The 23,670-nt window shown below is 37.5% G+C and overlaps 1 protein-coding gene across 2 annotated transcripts in view; it reads right to left on the bottom strand.

Annotated features, from left to right (window-relative positions):
• XRN2 (5'-3' exoribonuclease 2) overlaps positions 1-23,670 on the bottom strand; it is an 89,013-nt gene that overhangs the window by 10,892 nt on the left and 54,451 nt on the right. For both annotated transcript variants that reach the window (XM_023191881.3, XM_023191882.3), the window contains 5 exons: positions 23,434-23,513; positions 22,311-22,367; positions 14,527-14,595; positions 14,312-14,443; positions 11,284-11,411 (listed from right to left, as the gene is read on the bottom strand). In XM_023191881.3, coding sequence (XP_023047649.2) covers positions 11,284-11,411; positions 14,312-14,443; positions 14,527-14,595; positions 22,311-22,367; positions 23,434-23,513 — 466 coding nt within the window. The remainder of the gene's footprint in view (positions 1-11,283; positions 11,412-14,311; positions 14,444-14,526; positions 14,596-22,310; positions 22,368-23,433; positions 23,514-23,670) is intronic.

A 23,670-nucleotide genomic window follows, 5' to 3' on the forward strand; every position in this document is an offset into this window, starting at 1 on the left:
GACTCCAACAAGTTATCAGTACTCTGACAATTACTCATCAGTCAAAACTGACACATCAAAGACAAATCAAACACCAACAGTAAGAAACACCTACAGCAGACATTTGACAGAGAGTTGTCAGTTTGACCAAATGGCCCTTCTTGAGTGCAATTTCATACTACACGAAAATGATTATACTAAAAATACTTTAGACTGAATAAATGCCTTAGAACTCAATCTTACTAAAACGAGCTATTTGACTAAATTTTAAAGTTCAAAATTCTATAAAAGATGATCTTTTATCACTTAATACTTTCACAGTACTTACTATATACAAGGTACTATTTTAAGTGCTTAGCTTCTTAAATTCATTTAGTCTGGTTCTTTTGTCAGATAAATATTCTTATCCTCTGTACTAGTTTTGAAATGAGGAAACTGGGGCAATGACCAAACCTGTCAGAGGAGGTCACACAGCTATTAAGGGTCAGAGTGAGGCCAGGGGCTATGTTCTGATAACCACTCTCTACTACACTGTGCAATCTCAAAGTTTCACATGCATTTATGCTGTCGGTTGAGATGGCACTTCATATTAATTTATTTCAGAAGAAGCAGAGGAGAATCACCCATGATTTTGTGCTTCTTAATCAGGAGGCTCAGAAACTTAGGGTTTCAACAAGGTTGGATGGGGGGTTTAACAACTACTCTCAACATCTTAAAAGTTTACAACTGACATTACTACTCATATCCAATTAGGATAGGAAAGAAAAATAACACACATTTTAGTTGTAAACATCTAGGCAAATACAGGATTTATAGGGAGAAAATAAGAAAACATCTTGGCTAAAACACTGGAATCTCTGCTCTTTTTAAAAGGATAATACTGCCCCTCAAAATCTGGCACTAAAATATAAAGAGAAGGGATCAGGTAAAAATCAGTATCAGAGGTTCCTGAAGCGCAAACCAAAACCCAGTATCACTCCAAAGAGCTCAGCTGGTCTGTTGAGGGATGGAAAGAGCGGAGAGGCGCTCTCGAAGCTGTGACAGCCTGGGTGAAATGAACCAGGTCCCCTTCCTGGTCAAGCCTATCTCCCTAGGGACAAAAAGGTACCTCTCTGCCCTCATAGTCAGAGGAAGCAATGGAGAGACACTTTACAATCCCGTCCATCCAAGTCCAAATCATCTTAAAGATGCTTTTCCTTGCCCTCTATCTCCTCCCTTTGGTGTTTTTCTTCCTCTTACAGCTAGATATGGAAGAATGCATGAAAGACTGATACACAGGTGAGGACTGGTTCTATATAGATATTGAATCTAGAAGTAACGAGATCACAAGACAAATATGTCAGAAGTCTTAATGACAGTAAACTAAAAGAAAATAAAAACCACAGGCCAGACGTGGTGGCTCACACCTGTAATCCCAACATTTTGGGAGGCTGAGGCGGGTGGATCACTTGAGGCCAGGAGTTTGAGACCAGCCTGGACAACATGGCAAAACTCTGACTCTACTAAAAATACAAAAATTAGCTGAGCGTGGTGGTGCATACTTGTAATCCCAGCTACTTGGGAGGCTAAGGCAGGAGAATCGCTTGAACCTGGAAGGCAGAGGTGCAGCGAGCTGAGATTGTGCCACTGCACTCCAGCCTGGGTGGCAGAGCAAGACTCTGACTAAAAAAAAAAAAACCAATAAATCATATGTTGGATTATGTGTAAAGAATATTAGGAAAACATCAGATTTCCTTTTTTCATTGTCTGCAGCATTTGCCTGAGCTTATCATACTTTAATGACCATTCTAGATCAAGCTAATTATTTATCCAATACATTTCTTACAAAAGTATCAGGGAATGATTTGTGAAATGACATGGTTGCCTTCTAGGAAGTCCAAACTCTTAACTCAAGCTTTCCAAGGTTTTCTTATAACCAAGAGCAATCAAAATCCATTAATCTATTCAAATCTTTTTTGAGCTTTTACATTTCTAGTTTATATGCAGACAATCCCCAAATTTCTCCCCAACTACGTCCTCTCTCTCTTGAGCAAGAACCTGACTCCTATGACCACCTAGCACAGATGCCTCTAATGTCTTTCAGGCACGCCGACCCTCACAAATCACTCATCACATTCTTTCATATTCCTTCACCGTCTTGGGTTTCCAAAGTCTGTGAAAAGCCTCAGGAAGCACCCAGGCACCCACAGTGGACACACAGGACTCTTCATTCCCTTCTCCCTCTCCTCCTCACTCTTCATATTCAATTATCCAGACTTTCAGCCTTCCCTTCCTCCCACCTTCCAGACTTTGGATCCGCTCTGCCACAGTGTAGTTCAGACCCTCATCATCTCTCCTTAACCCACAGAGTTGTGGTTCTAGAATGGAAATGTTGGTTCATTCTTCTGCTAAAGTTTTTAAAACCTTATAAACAAACAGACTAGTGCCCAAATTAAATCAGCAAGGGATAAGAACAGCCAACTTACGAAAGAAAAACTGGTCAGTAAAAATATGACCAAAGAAGCAATTGAAAAATCTTATCTTAAAACAAAGACACATTATTCCTTATCAAATTAGCAAGAACTTTATTTTATGTTAAAGAGACAGGGTCTTGCTGTTACCAGGCTGGCGCTATCATAGCTCACTGCAGCCTCAAACTCCCCAGCTCAACCAATCCTCCCACCACAGCCTCCTGAGTAGCTGAGACTACAGGCACATACCACCAAGCCTGGTTAAATTTGTGCTTGGATTACAGGTGTGAGCCACTGCACCCGGCCAAGAACTTTTAAAAAATAACACCTGGTATTGGTGGGAGTGGGATATTAGACATTCTCATACGCTATTGTAGGAAGTATAAATTTGTATACTCTTATTTAGAGGTTAATGTGGTGATATTGACCAAAAGTCTAGAAATTCACCATACCTTCTGACCCAGCAATACCATTTCTAGAAATTTAGCCTGCAGTTAAGAAATAAATATATTTTTAAAAGATTATTAGAAAAGCCCTAGATATTAAAAAAAATTAAGCAATATACTTCTAAATAATCCGTGGGTACATAATGAAAAATAAAAATCGGAAAATACCATGAACTAAATGATAATAAATATGTGAGACAAAACTTTGTGGGACAAGTCTAAAGTGATTAGAGAGAAATCTGTAACACTGAAGTGCATATATTGGAAAAGACCAAAAATAAATGACCTAATTCTCCATCTCAAAAACTTAGAAAATAATACCAATTTAATCCCCCCAAAAAGTAGAAGAGAATAATGAAGACAAAAGTAAAATCAATAGAAAACAAATGCACATGGAGGAGGCAAAAGGAAGAAAAAAAAAAAAATATATATATATATATATGTCAAGAAAGCCAAAGGTTAGTTCAATGGGGGAAAAAAAACAATAAAATTAAATAGGTTCTCAAAAAAAAGTTTCTAGCAACGCTAATCAAGAAGAGTGACTATATATTATCAGTATCAGCACTTAATTTTGAAGTCTTACAGTCATTAAAAATATATTTTATTTTATTTTTTATTATACTTTAAGTTCTAGGGTACATGTGCACAACGTGCAGGTTTGTTACATATGTACACATGTGCCATGTTGGTTTGTTGCACCCATTAACTCGTCATTTACATTAGGTATATCTCCTAATGCTATCCCTCCCTTTTCCCCCTCCCCACAATAGGCCCCGGTGTGTGATGTTCCGCTTCCAGTGTCCAAGTGATCTCATTGTTCAATTCCCACCTATGAGTGAGAGAGAACATGCGGCGTTTGGTTTTCTGGTCTTGCGATAGTTGGCTGAGAATGATGGTTTCCAGCTGCATCCATGTCCCTACAAAGGACATGAACTCATCCTTTTTTATGGCTGCATAATATTCCATGGTATATATGTGCCACATTTTCTTAATCCAGTCTGTCACTGATGGACATTTGGGTTGATTCCAAGTCTTTGTTATTGCGAATACTGCTGCAATAAACACACCAAAAGCAACGGCAACAAAAGCCAAAATTAACAAATGGGATCTAATTAAACTAAAGAGCTTCTGCACAGCAAAAGAAACTACCATCAGTGAACAGGCAACCTACAGAACGGAAGAAAATTTTTGCAATCTACTCATCTGACAAAGGGCTAATATCCAGAATCTACAAAGAACTCAAACAAATTTACAAGAAAAAAACAAACCACCCCATCAAAAAGTGGGCAAAGGATATGAACAGACACTTCTCAAAAGAAGACATTCATATAGCCAACAGACACATGAAAAAATGCTCATCATCACTCGCCATTAGAGAAATGCAAATCAAAACCACAATGAGATACCATCTCATACCAGTTAGAATGGCAATCACTAAAAAATCAGGAAACAACAGGTGCTGGAGAGGATGTGGAGAAATAGAAACACTTTTACACTGTTGGTGGGACTGTAAACTAGTTCAACCATTGTGGAAAACAGTGTGGCGATTCCTTAAGGATCTAGAACTAGAAATACCATTTGACCCAGCCATCCCATTACTGGGTATATACCCAAAGGATTATAAATCATGCTGCTATAAAAATGTATTTTAAAATCTTACGAACAATTTCTGGCAATAAATTTGAAATTTTAGAATGGGCACACTCCCAACAACAAAGAACTTACCAAAATCAACATAAGAATTACTGAAAAATCTGAAAAGCCAGTACTAAAAAATTTGAATCTATAATTGAAAACCTTTTCATAAAGGAATCTCTAAGCCCAACTGGCTTGACCACTGAATTCTTCTAAAAATTAAGAAATGATAACATTCTTAAGATAACCCAGAGAACAAAAATGTAGAAAATATTTTCTAACTTGTTTTATAACGCCAAAAAAAACTCTACCCCAGAACATCCAAAAAAGGGAAAGTAATAAAACTAATCTCTCTCATAATACATAGATTTTTAAAATCCCACCATACAGTGACATACAGAATGTAGTGACATATAAAAAATGATGATATATTCCAGAAATTAGGTTTACTCCAGAAATGCCATGTTGGTTTACCATTTGAAAATCAATCAGTGTAATTTACCATATTAACACAACAAAGAAACAACAACAAACAAAACCCCCAGGTTTTAGAGAAAAAAAAAAAGCATCTGATAAAATTCAATACCCAGTAGAAACAAAGAATAGAAGAACTTCCTCAATCTGATAAAGGTTATCTACAAAGAAAAAAACTGCAGCAAACATCATATTTAAAGATGAAATAGTAAAAGTTTCCCCCTTGAAACTGATTGGGAATGAAATGAGTATATCTACCATCATCACTTCTATTAATTATGAGAGGTCCTAGCTCGTGCAATAAAGCAAAACAAACCAAACAAAAAAGGCATTAAGATTAGAAAATAAATAAATAAAATGGTCACTACTTGGAGATGACGTAATTGTGTACACAAAAAAATTCAAAAGAACATACAAACTATTGGAAGAAATGAATCTAGTAAGGATGTCAGAAACAAATATTGAAAACAAATTTTCAACGAAGTTGGAAAAAAATCAACTTTATCTCTATATACAAACAAGCAATTACAAAATGATATTTAAGATACTGTTACTTAAAACATCAAAACACATCAATTATATAATATTGATTATTTTTGTCCTGAATTTTTTACTGTGATGATTTCAGACTTAAAAGTTACAAGATGAGTATAAAGAATTCCCACAAATGCTGGCATAAACCTCTATTCATCATATGACACCAATAAAAAAGCGAAAAAGCAAACTGCCAAGTGGAGAAAGATATTTCCAATATAAAACTACTCTCATAGCCAGAATATAGGAACGTCTACACAACAAAAAGATAGACAACCCAATGTAAAAAACCACACAAACCTTGAACACTACATCACACAAACAAAAATATCCCAATGGTTAATAAACAGTTTTTAAACTGCTCTAATTAGTCACCAGGAAGATGCTAACTAAAAGTTCGGTGAGATACCCACTCCCTGCTTAGTCAAATGGCTAAAAGTGCAAAGACTGATGACATCAAGGGTTGGCAACAATACGAAGCAACCAGAACTCTCCTCCACTGATGGAGGAGTGTAAATTCATACAAAGTGAATGTCATTTGGGAAATGTGCCTGACACTTTCATTCACTAAAGCTGAACATACACACAATCCTACAATCTTGCAATTCCACTCCTATGGAGTACATACCTATCATGAGTGTTTACATATGTGCATCAAAGGACGCACAGGTTTCATAGCAGTCCAATCCAGCAACCTTAAACCAGAAACCAACCCAAATGTTATTCCTACTGGATAGGTAAATACATGGTGATATAGTCCTATGATTCAACACTATAAGCAATGAAAATGGATGAACTCATGCCTGTAATCTCAACACTCTGTGAGGACAAGGCACGCGGATCACGAGGTCAGGAGTTGGAGACCAGCCTGGCCAACACGATGAAACCCCATCTTTACTAAAAATACAAAACTTAGCCAGGTGTGATGGCATAAGCCTGTAATCCCAGCTACTCGGGAGGCTGAGGCAGAACTGCTTGAACCTAGAAGGTGGAGGCTGCAGTGAGCCAAGATCGTGCCACTGCACTCCAGCCTGGGCGACAGAGCAAGACTCCATCTCAGGGAGACAAAAAAAAAAGAAAAGAAAAAAGAAAAAGAAAATGGATGAACTACTGCTACAAGCAATATAAATCTCAGAGACAAAGATTGAAAAAAAGGCAAGCTTTTAAAAGGGTAGTCATGTAGTAGCTTTTTAAACTATTAGGTAAAGTTAAAAAAACAAAAAGGTAATGTATGATACTATGATACTGCAGTCAGGATAGCGGTTCCCTTTAATGGGGGTAGTGCCAGGAAAGGACACAATGGGGGGCTTCTGAGGACTGATGCGTTTCTACTGAATCTGAATGGTGGATACATGAATATATCCATTTCATAAAAACTAAACTGTACAGTTCAATTTGGCATTTTATATATGTTACATTTCAATAAAAAAGTATGTGTAAAAATACATATACAATAATCTAATTTTCAAAACTTGGACACATGAAATAATAAAAAGAAACACTGCTTATTTCAGGACTATGGAATTATTGGTGTTTTCTATGTTTTATTGCTACATGCCACATTTTATTCAATTAACATGTACTGTAGTTAAAAATGCATTTTGAAAACATTTTTAAAATTAGTTTTCTTCCCCTCGTAATCTGTTCCAAGTATGCTCCCGGTCTAATTTTGTATCAGTTATGCTATGCTTAATATCACCCAACTACTTGCCATGTACTTCAAAGCTCATTGTTTTCTCTCAGCCTAGAGTAGCCCAAATTCCCTACTTTTGGGCTCAATTTAAATACCACATAATTGCCAATTTTTTGTCCATAAACTTTTTCACTTCTCCCATTCCTACGCCCTTTGAAAAGATGTTAAATGTCATTAGAGTCCCAGCACTAATCCTCAGTTGAGTCAGTGTTTACAAGTCACCAGGCAGAGGGTACTTGTTTCTTGCTCTAAATCAATCCCTACTTTACAAAACATATCTCCCAATTTTTTCATGACATAACTGAAATAAAGATATTCTAACTGGAATAGATTCTAATTAAAGTTGTTTGTAAGTATTTTGTACTTTGTGAGTACACATTAAATCTAATAACAGCCACAACAATGGCAAATAAGGAGTTACTTAACCAAAGTAATATTAATAAAAGTAGAGAGGGGACTCCACTATTTGAAATAAAATGCACAGATGCAAACAAGAGTTGTCTGTTTCCAAAGAAGGCAGACCAAGAACTATAGAACTGTAGGCCCCTAAGGGCATGAAATTCTCTCCTTTGGTGTAAAGCTAATAAATAAAAGAACCTGGCTTCTTTCTTTCCCTATTATTGGAACAGGATCCTTCTGCTAGAAGCAGAAGGCTATGGTATCCATGTAAATGGTAAAGAGTAACAAGAGGCCGGGCGCGGTGGCTCAAGCGTGTAATCCCAGCACTTTGGGAGGCCGAGACGGGCAGATCACGAGGTCAGGAGATCGAGACCATCCTGGCTAACACGGTGAAACCCCGTCTCTACTAAAAATACAAAAACTAGCTGGGCGAGGTGGCGGGCGCCTGTAGTCTCAGCTACTTGGGAGGCTGAGGCAGGAGAATGGCGTAAACCCGGGAGGCGGAGCTTGCAGTGAGCTGAGATCCGGCCACTGCACTCCAGTCAGGGCAACAGAGCAAGACTCCGCCTCAAAAAAAAAAAAAAAGAGTAACAAGAAAAAAGAAACGGATAGGAATGTGTCAATAACAGCTGGCTTTAAAAATATGTTGGATATGCTTTCACCATTTATTGGTAAAATCTTACGGCAAAGATAGTTCATTCAAAATGATTAGACTCTCCTGTTGTACATGGTATGACTTGATACTGCATATATGGAAATACCTAGAAATGTTATTTGCTAAATCTTATAGGAAGCAGCTGTTAACCACTGCACCAAGCAGATTCCCACAGCACCACTGACTCTGTACCTCTGTACCCCTTCTGTGCTTCACTGAATAGAAGTCTATAGTTTTCATGATAGAGTCTCACAAAGCTCCACTCAATGTCATTAAGCCATATAGCAAAGCTATACCGCCAGAGAGAGGGACAGAGACAGAGAGTGAATACACTAAAAACAGAGGGCCCTGAAAGAGTAAGACCTATAGAACCAATTTCTTCTTGGGTACTACATCCAGAAAATCTGGACTTCTGGTGTGTAAATTAACTGGCATTACAACAGTGCCAGGTGCATAGTACAAATATTTCCCATCAATTATCCATTTTTAACCTGGCACATTCTTTAATAAGTACAGCTTCGGTTTAAAAACAGCTCTGAGGGGTGTCTATAACAAAGTATCACTCTGGTTTTTGGAAATCAAATTTTTATGAAATATTTCAAACAATCAGAAAAAAATGTTTTAATGATATGACACTCAGATTTAACAAACTTGAGCATCCTTCCACACTGTTTCTTCTCCCCTATGCTGCCCTTGTAGCAACCAGACAACCAGGAATGGAGACACAAAGCCTTCATGAAGACATTTGTTTTGAGACACTGGCACATGACTTATACTTTTTTGATAAATGGGCATGACAATGGAGCTCAAAAATAACATTAAATGGGGATACAATTTAAAACTAATGTAAAATCTACGAAGTCTAACATTCAACTATCTTTTCTCTTTCCCAATGCAATCCAAATGCCATGTTAATTATTTTTGCGGTCAACATTTCTGACCTGTCCACAGAACAGATTATGAGGGGTTAAGGAAAGACTAAGGTCTTCCAGAACTATAGGGTTAAAGGTATAGTCCACCTAAAGCAGTGCCTGGCTATACTGTAGGTAATACTGAGATACAATTTGAATCAAGAAAGGGACACCTTTGTCTTTCAGGCAACTAAGTGATGACAATCCATATCTATCACATCTGATTTAATTATACTTGTATTAATGAAATAAACTGCAATCATTTCCACATATTTTTTTTGCCTGTTAACTGAGAAACAGATTTGTAAGTGAAGATTAAGGAAGAAATCCAAATTATCTTATTCATTTAACTATATATAGTCAAGATAAAAAACAGACCAAGAATAATCAGTTATCCTGAGCAAAAAGAAAAAAGCTGGAATAATCACATTACCTAACTTCAAATTATACTACAGAGCAATAGTAACCACAACAGTATGGTACTGGCATAAAAACAGGTAACCCACATCAATGGAACACAATAGAGAATCCAGAAATAAATCCATATATCTACAGTGAACTCATTTTCGATAAAGGAACCAAACACATACACTGAGGAAAGGACAGTCTCTTCAATAAATGGTGCTGGGAAAACTGGATATCCATATGCAGAAGAATAAAACTATAACTTTATCTCTTATCATATATAAAAATCAAATAAAAATAGTTTAAAGACTTAAATCTATGAAACTACTACAACAAAACTTTGGGGAAAATCTCTAGGATATTGGTTTGGGCAAACATTTCTTGAGCAATACCCCACAAGCACAGGCAACCAAAGCAAAAATGAACCAATGTGATCACATCAAGTTAAAAAGCTTCTGCACAGCAAAGTGAAGAGACAACCCATGGAATGGGAGAAAATATCTGTAAACTATCCATTTGACAAGAGTTTAATAACCAGAATATGTAAGGAGCTCAAATAACTCGATAGGAAAAAAACGTAACCTAATTTTAAAGTGGGCAAAAGATCTGAACAGAATCTCACAAAAGAAGACATACAAATGGCAAACAGGTACATAAAAAGTTGCTCAACATCATTGATCACCAGAGAAATGAAAATCAAAACTACAATGAGGTATCATCTTGCCCCAGTTAAAATGGCTTTTATCCAAAAGACAGGCAGTAACAAATGCCAGTAAGGATGTGGAGAAAAGGGAACCCTCATAGACCACTGGTGGGAATGTAAATTAGTATAGAGCTACCATATGATCCAGCAATCCCTAATGCTAGGTATATACCCCAAAAAAGGGAAATCAGTACATCAAGGAGACATCTGCACTCCCACATTTACTGCAGCACTATTCACAGTAGCCAAGATTTGGAAGCAACCTAAGTGTGCATCAACAGATGATTGGATAAAGAAAATGTGGCACATATACACAATGGAGTATACCGTTCAGCCACAAAAAAGAATGAGATCTTATCACCTGTAACAACGTGGATGGAAATGGAGGTCGTTAAGTGAAACAAGTCAGGCACAGAAAGACAAACTTCGCATGTTCCCACTATTTGTGGGAGCTATAAATTAAAACAATTGAACTCACGGAGACAGAGAGTAGAAAGATGGCTACCAGAGGCTGGGAAGGGTAGTAGGGGAAGGGTTAGGGAGGGGAGGATGGTTAATGGCTATCAAAAAATAGTTAGAAATAATGAATAAGATCTAGTATTTGATAGCATAGCAGGATGACTATAGTCAATAATTTAATTGTACATTTCAAAATAACTAAGAGTATAGTTGGACTGTTTCTAACACAAAGGATAAATGCTAGAGGTGATGGATACCCCATCTACCCTGACATGATTATTACTCATTGTATGCCTGTGTCAAAATACCTCATATATCCCATAAATATATACAGCTACAATGTACCCACAAAAATAAAGATAAAAAATATATGAAAGATTTTGCATAAGGTATTCTCTTACGACTCTTCTAACTAACATGTTTTTAAAGTTCACTGTCTGCACTGATACAACAAATCTTTTTCAGCAACAAAGATTAGAAACCAACCTTTGCTGTGATATTTAATTCATAATGTAAAATAACCGATTTGTAAAAGCTTACTTGACATAAGTTTTGGAATCTGGGCTTGTCCTCTCAAAAGCGGCCTGTATAAGTTTCCCTGGTAAGTCGCAGGTGGTGGTGCAGCATTGCTGTAAATGCCAGTTCCTGAGCCTCTTGGCATAACATGGCTATAAAAGGACCCAACACAAGAAAAAAAAAAAGATTGTATAGTGATATACCCATAATAACACAGCTGACACAAATAAAACAAATGCTCACAGCCATGTCTTCACTAACAGATCTGATTAAGATAATACAAACAAAAAAGTGGTTTATAATTAAAGCTCAAAACTACATAATGGTAATAGTGAGAGCAAATGTTCATCTGCCACACCAAGACTCTTAATTGATAACCACTTAAATATTTACAGCTTACATCATACAAAAACTAATTTGAATGTTTTTTCTTTTTTTGCATTATGTTTCAGTTTTGTCCTTAAGGATCCATGTTCTTGCTATCACTGTATACATGACTACTCTACATCTTGCTATTTTTAATTTACTATATCAAATACTTGCCTATATCTTTTCTTCATCTTTGTAATTCTTTCTTTTTTGAGACAGAGTCTCGCTCTGTCGCCCAGGCTGGAGTGCAGTGGCACGGATCTCCGCTCACTGCAAGCTCCGCCGCCTTCCGGGTTCACGCCATTCTCCTGCCTCAGCCTCCCGAGAAGCTGGGACTACAGATGCCCGCCACCATGCCTGGCTAATTTTTTTTTTTGGTATTTTTTAGTAGAGACGGGGTTTCACCGTGTTTGCCAGGATGGTCTTGATCTCCTGACCCTGTGATCCGCCCACCTTGGCCTCCCAAAGTGCTGGGATTACAGGCATGAGCCACTGCGCCCAGCCCTTCTTTGTAATTCTAACACATAAACCTGTAGAATACTTTACTATGTTGATGTCTTACACTTTACTAAACCATTTCTCTCATTTTGTACTAGTAGTATAGATTACAATACAATAGAAATATTTGGGCATATAATTATGCTCATCTAAAATTACTTCCTCCTTACAAATCCAAGAGGTAGGAATTTGGACCAAAGGTTAAGACTATCTTCTGAACTCACCGCTCTATTCAGAGGAAATACTATGTTGCTTTCCAAAATAGCTAAAATAATGCAAAAAGTTATCTTAGGACTATTTTAAATCTGCATTTCTTTTACTGCTACTAAGAATGAAGACTTTCCAAAACAATGACAATCACAGCTAACATTTACATAGTGTTTAGGAACTACCCTAAGCGCGTGACAGACATTAGGCTCACTTAATTCTTACAACTTCATAATTTTAAGAATATGTAGGTATAATTACCGTCTCCACTTCAGGCATAAAGAACTGGAGGCATAGAGTGGTTCAGTAAAGTTCACAAATATATTAAGTGGTTTAAAAAAAAAAAAAAAAGGGTATCTGAATCCAGACATTTAAGATCTAAAGCCCAGGCCAGGCGCGGTGGCTCAGGCCTGTAATCCCAGCACTTTGGGAGGCCGAGACAGGCGGATCACGAGGTCAGGAGATCGAGACCATCCTGGCTAACATGGTGAAACCCTGTCTCTACTAAAAAATACAAAAAACTACCCGGGCGAGGTGGCGGGCGCCTGTAGTCCCAGCTACTCGGGAGGCTGAGATAGGAGAATGGCATAAACCCGGGAGGTGGACTCCAGCCTGGGCGACACAGCGAGACTCCGTCTCAAAAGAAAAAAAAAAAGATCTAAAGCCCATGCTCTTAATCCCTCTGCCACACTATCCGTCTTAATATTTGTTGTATAAATTACATGCTGATGGTGACCTTCTGCCTAAATAATTTTTTGAATCTTAAGGTTTCCCCACTAATTGGAAATATCTATTTATAAGTTATCATTATTAATGCATGAATCCTAACTCATTAATATTATGGCAAGCCTGTTGCTCTTTCTATACCAGCTTTACCTACTATTGTTTACAAGTCCCCTCTCTCTATAGTATCTTCTACAGCTAGGAAAAAGACAATTCAGTAACTAATAAGGGCAAAGGATAAAAATCAAAAATTTATAGAAGAGGAAATACAAATGACTAATAAACATATTAAAAGATAATTTCAGTAGGCAGGGAAATGCCAATTCAAGCAACTATGAGATACCACTGTTCAAGCACTGGGCAAACAAAAATTTAAGAGACTGGAGGCTTCCATACCACTGTATTGGTCAATACTTGAAAAAGAGTCTCCATCATACATTAATTAATTCAGCTAAAACTTTCTTGTGGGTAAAGAGGAGGTTTTATTCCCTTGAAGTAACAGTCAGAAAAATAGTAAAACATCTTAGAGAAAGCAATAGAATTCTCATGCAACACATATAGCAATACATAAATGGAGAAGTGAATTTTTAAAAATGAAGAAAAGCAGAGCAGTATCAAAGTTATTAAAATATCTATAAAACAGTTGTATTTTATGGTCTGTTATATATTTGTGGCGTACAATAATGTGTTGTCCAAAATGCCTGTTTAGGTTTTAAAGACGGAGCTCCACTCTTTGCTTGGTTTTAAGTATGTAAGCAATGTTATGAGAGGACATAGTAGTAGTGGTGGTCAGCCATGGTGGTGAGACAAAAATGTATGTGTGAAACAAACTATTTCTTTTTTTTCTTTTTTGTTGAGAAGAGTCTCGCTTTGTCGCCCAGGCTAGAGTGCAGTGGTGCGATCTCGGCTCACTGCAGGCTCCACCTCCTGGGTTCACGTCATTCCCTTGCCTCAGCCTCACGAGTAGCTGGGACTACTGGTGCCCACCACCACACCCGGCTAATTTTTTCTATTTTGTTTAGTAGAGATGGGGTTTCACCATGTTAGCCAGGATGGTCTCGATCTCCTGACTTCATGATCTGCCTGCCTCGGCCTCCCAAAGTGCTGGGATTACAGGAGTGAGCCACCGCACCCGGCCCAAACCCCGTATTTTCATAAAGTTAAAAAAAAAAAAATTATGGCATAAATACTGACTTGTCTTGAGAGATGATTCAGAAAAAGCAAAATATACAAGGGCTAGAAACTGACAACTCACCCCAAAGTCCTGAAGGCTGCCTGATCCAGGTGCACAGGCCTCCGGTCACGGTTAAAGCCAAGCTGAGGCTTCCACTGCCGTCCATTGCTGGATTTTTCCCAGTCACTAGGTTTCAGTACTGCTGCTGGTTTTCTGACCATTTAAAAAGACAATCCTTAGTAATAGGGATGAAAACCATTTGTACAAAATAAACCTAGGTAATTTACTGTTGTTACCTTGCTCCTGGAAGCATTACAGCTTTAAAAATGTAATCTTCAGCAAACTGTGGGTCTTTAAAATTAATACTGGAAAAGAACAAGAAACAATTCAATGATCTGATTATATTAGCCTGTCTTAATTATCATGTCGACTGAGGTATTTTTCATGTTTAAGTCCTCTCCAAAAATTATTTTAGTTAATAAATGGGTTTGCCAAATGGCTAAATATCTTCCTCACCAAACTGTCTCTAATTCCTGGTACATATAACCTTCGTGTAACTTTCTCTGTGGGAAAAGTCATGCTCTAGCTAACTATTGGTGATGACAGAGAAATAACAGACATTGCCCCAACTCAAATTTCAATATGATATTGTAGACAGGTCGAAGAGGTTTATAACAACAAAAAATAAAAATAAAATAACCTTTAATTTTGTTCAGTCCATGGCAAAAAACCCCTAAGCATCTTGAGGCAGATTAGCCCCTATTTTAATAATTGATATACCAATAGAAATATTTGCAAAATCAAAAAATGCACACAAATAGCTAAGAAATCTACGGGGGGTGGGGAGTAAAACTCCAAAAAAAAAAATTGAACTTCACAGTTGGACCTTTGTATCCTTCTCTCCTAATGTGTGATTTTAATAATTTTCACCATTTGACAACTACACAAATATGCTTTTTTTTTTTTTTTTTTTTTTGAGACAGGTCTCACTCTCTTGCCTAGGCTGGAGTGCAGCGGCAACTCACGGCTCACTGCAGTCTCAACCTCCCAGGCTCAGAGATCCTCTCACCTCAGCCTCCGTCACTAGTGAGACTACAAGTATGCAACACCACACCTGGCTAATTTTTAAAATTTTTGTAGAGACAGGGTTTCCCCACATTGCCCAGGCTGGTCTTGAACTCCTGGACTCGTAAGACCCACCCACCTCAGCTTCCCAAAGCAATGGGATTACAGACATGAGCCACCGCGCCCGGCCAATATGACAATTTTTAAAAGACATACACTCAGGCTTTGAGTATAAGATGGCCTGAACTTCTTTTCTGGTGGTGATGGCGGTGGTAGCGGTATGTGTGTGTGTGTACCTATCCCAAAGGTTGGTAAGTACCTAAGTCTGTCTTCTGACACAGCAATGCTTCTTCCAGGACTCTGGTTATACACCAGATTTATACTTAAGGATGCTTATAACACTATTATTCATAATGTTTCAAAGACTGTAAAACCCAAGGGTATGACTAATAGTGGACTGGTTAAAAAACTGGAGTTCTTCCTTTTTAGGAAGAACTCAGATAATGTTTTTAAAAATTTAATAACAGAAGGCCGGGCGCGGTGACTCACAAGGTCAGGAGATCGAGACCATCCTGGCTAACACAGTGAAAGCCCGTCTCTACTAAAAATACAAAAAGTTGGCCAGGTGTGGTGGCGGGCACCTGTAGTCCCAGCTACTCGGGAGGCTGAGGCAGGTGAATGGCGTGAACCCGGGAGGTGGAGGCTGCAGTGAGCCAAGACCGTGCCACTGCACTCCAGCCTGGGCAACAGAGGGAGACTCCGTCTCAAAAACAAAAACAAAAAAACCCCAAAAATTTAGTAACAGAATACTGAATGACCTTAATGACATAGGAAACATATACACAACAGACTAGACATATTCATCAATCGATTATCAGTGATTTTTCTCTATAAGTTAGTAACTTGTTTCCTTTTTTTTATATTTTTCAAAATTCCTCCAATGATTACACTTACACTTACAGTCAGTTAAAAAGGTTTTTTAAAAAAGTTTTATTAACCTGGTTGACATTTTTAGTTAGCTATTTTCTTTTTGAATACTGCCGCTTTAACTAGACTCTACCCGCTTTACAGAAATTTTCGTTTTCAATTTAAGTACACAAAAATGGATTAACTTACAATAAATGTACCATGAGCTCAAGAACAGCTGAACAATACTTATTACTCAACTGGTTCTTCTTACAACTCACTCTTCACTGGCAACTGTCTTTAGCTCAGATTTTTTTCTACTGGCAAGATGGCATGGGGCAGGGCAAGGTAGGACAGATAGCGATAAACTAAGAGGATGACAGAAAATGGTACTTATATTCGGGCTCGTCAGGGCTTTGCAGATAAAAAGTCAAGTAACAAAGCAAGACTTGCAAATAGTGTTTTGAAGCAGGTATCTGTGTTTCATCAGGGCTTTTTTTAGCAGTTTGCCAAACTGTTAGAATATCTATTGCATGCATGGTTCATGGTGGCAGGGGGGTTATGCACACCGCCAGGCATCAAGCCTGCCTTCCCTTCTAATAAGAGAAATAAGGAAGAAAGTGGAAAAATGCAACAACAGGCACAGAAAAGATGCTGAGTCAAAGCATGTGTGTGTATACACCTTCCATACAAACATCTTTGTCAGTGGAGGCTAAAGGTATGTGTGTACTGGGGGGAGGGAAGGGAGAGGGAATGGGGAGGATGGGAATTATTTCACCCGAGGACCAAGGAAAACATCATCCAAGAGGCTGCGGTTTAAGATGAGACAGGATTGGTTACAGGGTGGCAAGGGAAACAAATGGAACAAAGATATGGAAAGGGGTCCCAAGGACCAAGGAACAGTACAGTTTCACCGGAGCAGCCCTTCTCAGTGGGGACGTGGGAGGGAATTAAGCCCTACAAAAAATGATGAGTGAGTACATTCTCAATTCTCCCAAGGAAAAAACATAGCTAGTATCATTCTAGAGATACAGGACACAAACTGCTACCTACAATCTGATACGTACAACAGATGCTTTAAGATCACAAGGCAGAATTCTCCCATGGAACTCCAGATGATGAGAAGGGCTAGATTAGAGTAAAAACGCATTTGTGCATAAGTGGGGCAGGAAGAAAGGTAACTGAAGCGGGTTATGGTCATGGAGGGTTTGTGTGAGTATAATGTGATGCCTTTGCAAGTAGTCAATAAGGACGTAAAAGTCATCAAAGATCATTTCAGAAAGAACAACTCAGCAGCAGTGTGCGAGAGCAGAGGGACACCCACAAAGAGGTCACCAACAGAGCCTAAGCAACAGTCTTTGACACACATCTGGGATGGGAATGTTGGGAAAGTAAATAAAATAGTAAGGCTGGAACTAGAATGGAGATGGAGCTCAGAAGAAGATCTCCAAGTCATGCACAGAAAGACCCAAAACTAAGAAAATGAAGGAAATAGCCAAGGTAGTAAGCTCCCAGGGAGAAGGGAAAATCCCAGGGTCACAGAGATAATCATTTCTGCAGGAGAATGGTTATAACAAGAGATTTAATAAGATAGCTGAAACTAAAGTTTGAGAAAACAGATCCATTTATTTCCCAATTGTTCCTTAACAAAATTGTTTTTAAAATTCCATTATTCATGCTCCTGCTCTGAAAGGGAAAAACTTTCCAAGTCAATAGGACAGTCTCCAAGATCATCCCTACTTCCCCTCAGAACCACACTCAACAAAAAGATCTACACACTTAATAAAATACAAACCATTAGGAGATAGAAAAGGAGTATCTAAAAATAAGTTTGGAAGTTTCCATTCAAAGACAAGGACACTAATGACAACAAAGTATTAATACCATTTTTCCTTGGATTTCTGAGAACAATTTGAAGACACACTCTCTCCTAAAATGGATTAAGCTTCCAAGGGTTGAACAATTTTTAGTATTTTAATTTGTTCCCAAAAATGTATGCTAAGATCTATTGTGTTTTTAGAAATGTATTTTTCCAATGTGATAACAGCCATGACTCAGATTCAAACAAACTTCCTAAAAGTCACACAGGCTAAGCAGGAACCCATTAGGCAAAGACTCAAAAGGTAACTTTTTATATGGATCCAAACTTTTGAAGGTCTTTTATTTTTTTCATGTCTATGTCATTTAAATTCCATCATCAGACGCAAAAGGGTTTACTTGTGGAGAGCTTATCTAGGGAAGTAGTAAGTAACACTGAGGTAAAGAGAGAAGCACCCTCACACAAGCTCTGAAAAGCAGAGGAAGGAAATGAGTTAACACAGCCTATAGACTCAACAGTCTGCCCAGCTGAGGTAAGAGACTTGTGTTTAGATTTGTATTACTTCATCTAATTCTGTAAACTGAAGTATTTTTAAACAATAGTATTTTTATCCACTTTTTCCAAATGCAGGTGAAACACTGTTGATGCATCAAGCTTTTATGTACCAGACCAGCTTTCCCCCAAGCAGCATAACAGATCCTTTCCTTGACAGGTAACCTATTTTAATCGCTTGGTTGTCTTCATAAACACACCAAGGGAAAAGTAAATAAAAATTTAAAACCTAAGCATGGTTGAAAATAAGAAAACTGAACAGTGCTTTTGTTTATATCACAAGTAGCACTTCCAGCACTGCTGTTAAGAAAATATTGTAGCAAAGTCTCAGCAGAAAAGGAATGGAATATAGAACGCCTTTTTCTGATTCGCTTTAAGAATTATCCTTAGAAATGCTATTTTAAGAATTACTGTTAGAGAATGTTAGCACACTTCACAAAGAAAGCAGAAAACTCCAAATATCAAGTTTCATTTTTACACAACCTTTCCCTGACACATTCCATAATTAATGCTAAATTGGCATACAAAGGCAAACTGTTCTTGCAGGGAAATTTCATGATTCATATACTTGACATTTTAAAACACTTAAAGAGTTTATAGAATTGTGACATTCTATCAGAAGAGGTTAACCAATTCAGCATCCTATAAAGTACTGCAGGCAGTGAAAGTGAAACTTTCCCAACTGTTTTCCACCATCAAATCCACTGCTGACTACATGTATTCCACTTCCTTCAGGCTTTGGATTTCGAATTATCTGCTTGCCAAGCACAAGCCTTGCAAATGCTACAGAAATAGTTACTTTAAAAATCCATCTTCATACACATCCACATTAAAACAAAAAATCTCCTTGAAGAGACAAAACATTCTATACCTTGTCTGATTCATCCAAAAATGAATACAAAAAGTCTGAGAAACACTCCCCTGAAGAAAAAAGTTTAAGCTCTTCAAAGACTTTGGAAAACACTTGTTGCAACATTATGAACAACTGAGCTTTTTTATGAACAACTGAGCTTTTTAAATATGGGTTTATAACTATGCTGCTGGGTGCTATGAGGAAAAAAAAACCTAACGACACTACTGCTGGAAACAACATACATAAAAACTGTATAAATTATGCTTTAGAAGAAAAGAAAAGCAATAAACGGCAGGCTATGGGGCAGGTGGAGAAAAGAAAGGAAGGGCACTTCAAACAACAGGAGAGAGGGGCAGAGGTCAAAGGGTACTGAAGGGATCAGCCTGGGCAGGAAGGAAGCATCCTGAGGACTTGGGGGTTCAGGCACAGAGCCAGGGCCCTGCCAAGCTACGTCAGACCTTGAAAAAGTAAAAGCACGCATATGCACTTACCCTTCAGATGACAGATTGGGAGGAAAACTCTTCTATGATTTTAAAGTCACATGCAGAAGCTAATATGTTGAGTAATTTATGGAATTAGAAATGGGAAAAAAATATATGATCTCCTAGGTTAGAGTTGACCATATTCTCTAAGGGTCTGTCTACGAATTTAAGGGACTTCAACAGCCTGTATAACATACTTCCTGAGCACTACAGATAAGAATGAATACAATGGGAAGAACTTACCTAAACTCAACTTGAGGAAACGATTTCTCAAATATCAAATGGGATACTAGATGTTTTTAAATAAGGAAGAGGAAAAAATGCCAGGAGTCAAAAGAGAAATAACTGGCAAATGACTGGTGAGTATATTTTGAGATTTTTTTAAATCTGAAAATTATAATTTAAAGTTATAAAGCAAATTTAACACTGGAATCTATAATGAGCCCTAAAACAAACAATGCAAAAATCTGCTGTAAAACCTGGATCTCAGCCTAATGTTGCCACCCTTCAAAGAAAGCACTGAAAATTACTTTTACTTAAGGGAAGTTAACTTCAGTCTCCCACAAATCTTCAGCAAATTAACCTAATTTAATTGATTTTATTATAAAGTTATTTTCAACATATACCTGAATATGCATTTAGATCTGGGATTTGTTTAATACATTTTTTTTTTTTTTTTCAGATGGAGTCTTGCTCTGTTGCCCAAGTGGCTGATCTTGGCTCACTGAGGCTTTGGCCTCCCAGGTTCAAGCAGTTCTCTCACCTCAGCCTCCCGAGTAGCTGGGACTACAGGTGTGTACCACCACCATGCCCGGCTAATTTTTTGTAGTTTTAGTAGAGATAGGGTTTCACCATGTTGGCCAGGCTAGTCTTGAACTCCTGATCTCAGATGATCCACCCATTCTGGCCTCCTAAAGTGCTGGGATTACAGGTGTGAGCCACAGTGCCTGGCCTGTTTCATAAATTTAATAATCTTGTGAACACAGTGTATACTAAATACCAAAGGCCCCTTTAGGCTCAGAAACAACCAACCAACATCATCATCCAAACAAAAATTCCAAAATGTGTCCATTAATTCTGTAACTCTCCTCTAGGCAAGCCTCTCTATCCTAATTAGATAGTTAAGTAGAATTAACTATTTCTAGAGGGTTAGGCAGGAAGGCCCTTGAATATATGCAGAAAAATTGAGAAGCACAAGCAAACGTGACAATCCAAAGAGAGAACCGTGGAATTAATTGGCCTGAAGCGCCAATGCTTTAATGCAAGCCAGAGACCCCAAGGGTTAATACAGTGTTCACAATGAATTTGTCAGAGCCAGATTGTTTGTGATGGGTTTAGGAGCGTGGCTTTCAATTCTGTACCCCACCCTTAACAAAAGAGCACAAAGACAAAGAGCCAGGACAAATTAGGTGTAAAGATAAACAAAAACTTATACCTAAAGATAAATGTAAGCAACTCATCCAGAAAGATTTTCCGAATTCACAATAGTTTTCTTTAAATAAAAGCCTTTCCAGAATGGCAATCATTTACTACCTGAATCCATTAAAGACAGGAAATAAACATGTTTATACTTCACAAAGGCAAATCTAAAAAAAAATCTAAAATATTTCCTGAGGGGGAGAGAAACAAAAATGGATAGAAAAGGAGGATTCAGGATTAGCAGGCTTTTATCAAATTCTTGAATACCTGAGATGTGTTTGCTTTAGTCTTACCTAAAGATTGGTGAAAATGACAACTAAATTCTGCCATCAAAATTTGTCATTATATAATACAAAAGAGTAGTCAATTTGTTGGCTTTTAGTCCAAACGGTCATATTACATTTTATATTATTTTTACTCAATAGAATATGCTGTCAGCACCAAAGAACTGAGATATAAATTAGTTTTCCAGAGACAGGAAATTAGCCCTTTAAGTTTATAATTGCTAATAAAAATTTTCACAAATATATTCTGTTCTACGTCATCTTAACTAAAATATACTACAGAATATTTTTGTTTTCAAACCCTGCAGGGCCTTGATTATAAACATAAGTAAAATAGTCTGTTGTAATGCAAGGAAGCTGTGTGAACCTCTGGGGTGTAGAGTTCTGTTTGTTCCTATATAACAAACTGCTAGATACTCCTACTCTTTACTTCCCACTTGCCTAATCCAGGAAGAATTACAGGTTGTCATGGGAAACCAGAAAACAGATAAGCAAGCATGTTAAAGCAGTAACCTTAACAATATACATAATTTAGAGTCAAGAGGCTCTGCTCTAAGGTCTGCAACACAGGGACTCTCCAATCTCAAAGCACTGGTGGATTAACAGCTGCCATTTCCTTGTGAATCAGAGGTCTTTTAAAATGGATTTGCAAGTTCAGAGCTATGTTCTCAGTGAATGCCATGAATTTTGGAAAACTTACCTGACTACAGTGTTCTGTGTCAGATCCCTTAACATAGGAACAGGAGAACATACTATTCTAGAAGGAAACAAGAGAAGAAACATCTATCTGTAAACTGTAACCTTTTAGGTAAGTGAAAATAAGATGTTGCTACGTTTGTTAGTCTTCAGAAAAGATAAATCATTAGAATGCACTAACACAAACAATAAAACCATTTATATCTTTAAAAAAACAGTAAGTACCACATAAATGAAATGGCTAACTATTAACCATAAGGCATTCAATCTCATTAACACTCAGAGAACTGCAACTATAAACCACAAGATGTCAATAAGCATCCACCAGACTGACAGAAATTAAAAGTTGTGACAAGGGTTTGCCAAAATGTAGAGAAACAAGATCTCTCAGAAACTGCCACTGGGATTACAACACAGTGTAACCACTTTGAAAACCCATTTAGAAATATTACCTAGAAAAAAAATGAAGATACACATACTCTATGGCCAGCAGTTCCATTCCTGGAAATGTACCCTTGAGACGTGGTTCACAAACTCTGGTCTCAGAACCCTTTTACATTCTTAAATCTCAAAGGGCTTTTGTTTATAGTGGTTATATTTATGAACATTTACCCATTAAAAATTATGACTAAGAAATTTTAAAATAATTAAAGATAACCCTACATGTTAACATAAATAATTCTTATGAAAAGCTATTTTTTACAAAGCAAAACAATGTCACTGTTGTACACTTTCAAAAATTTCATTAATATCTGGTTAGTATCTGTTTAATAGCTACTTTCCTCTGCTTCTATCTCTTGAGAGGCCTCTGAAAAACTCCACTGTGCACTCAAGAGAGGAAGTATAAGAAAAGCAAGTAACACCAGAACATCTTAGTATCATTATGAAAAGAGCTTTGACCTTCGGAATATCCTGCAAGGGACTCCCAGATCTCCCTGCACAAGGTGACACAGCTACTATGAAGAGCTGGGCTTTGGACGCAAGCCTTTTTCAGTCAGCAAGGTTTTGTCTTATTTTAAACACAATTTTCTCACTATTATTAGAAAATAAACATTTAGACAACAAGGAAAAAAATCCTAACTAAACTTCCTTCCAGTCACCTCAATTATATACAAAATGAAACTTACTGATCTGGAAGAATGGCTTCTTCATCCAAAGAAAACTTTCCTTGAATCCCATGACATAGTTCAGGGGGTACATCCACTGGCTGTGGAAAAATGCATTTCTGATCTCATATGCAAAGAATGGAAAACTGGGACTCAAGCAGATTCTTGAGTGTTCATAGCAGCATCATTTATAAGAGCCGAAAGGCAGAAACAAACCCAAATATTTACCAATAGATAAGTGGATTAAAAAGTACACAT

This window comes from Piliocolobus tephrosceles, chromosome 20 (genome assembly GCF_002776525.5).
Source record: "Piliocolobus tephrosceles isolate RC106 chromosome 20, ASM277652v3, whole genome shotgun sequence".
NCBI classification, from domain to species: Eukaryota; Metazoa; Chordata; class Mammalia; order Primates; family Cercopithecidae; genus Piliocolobus; species Piliocolobus tephrosceles.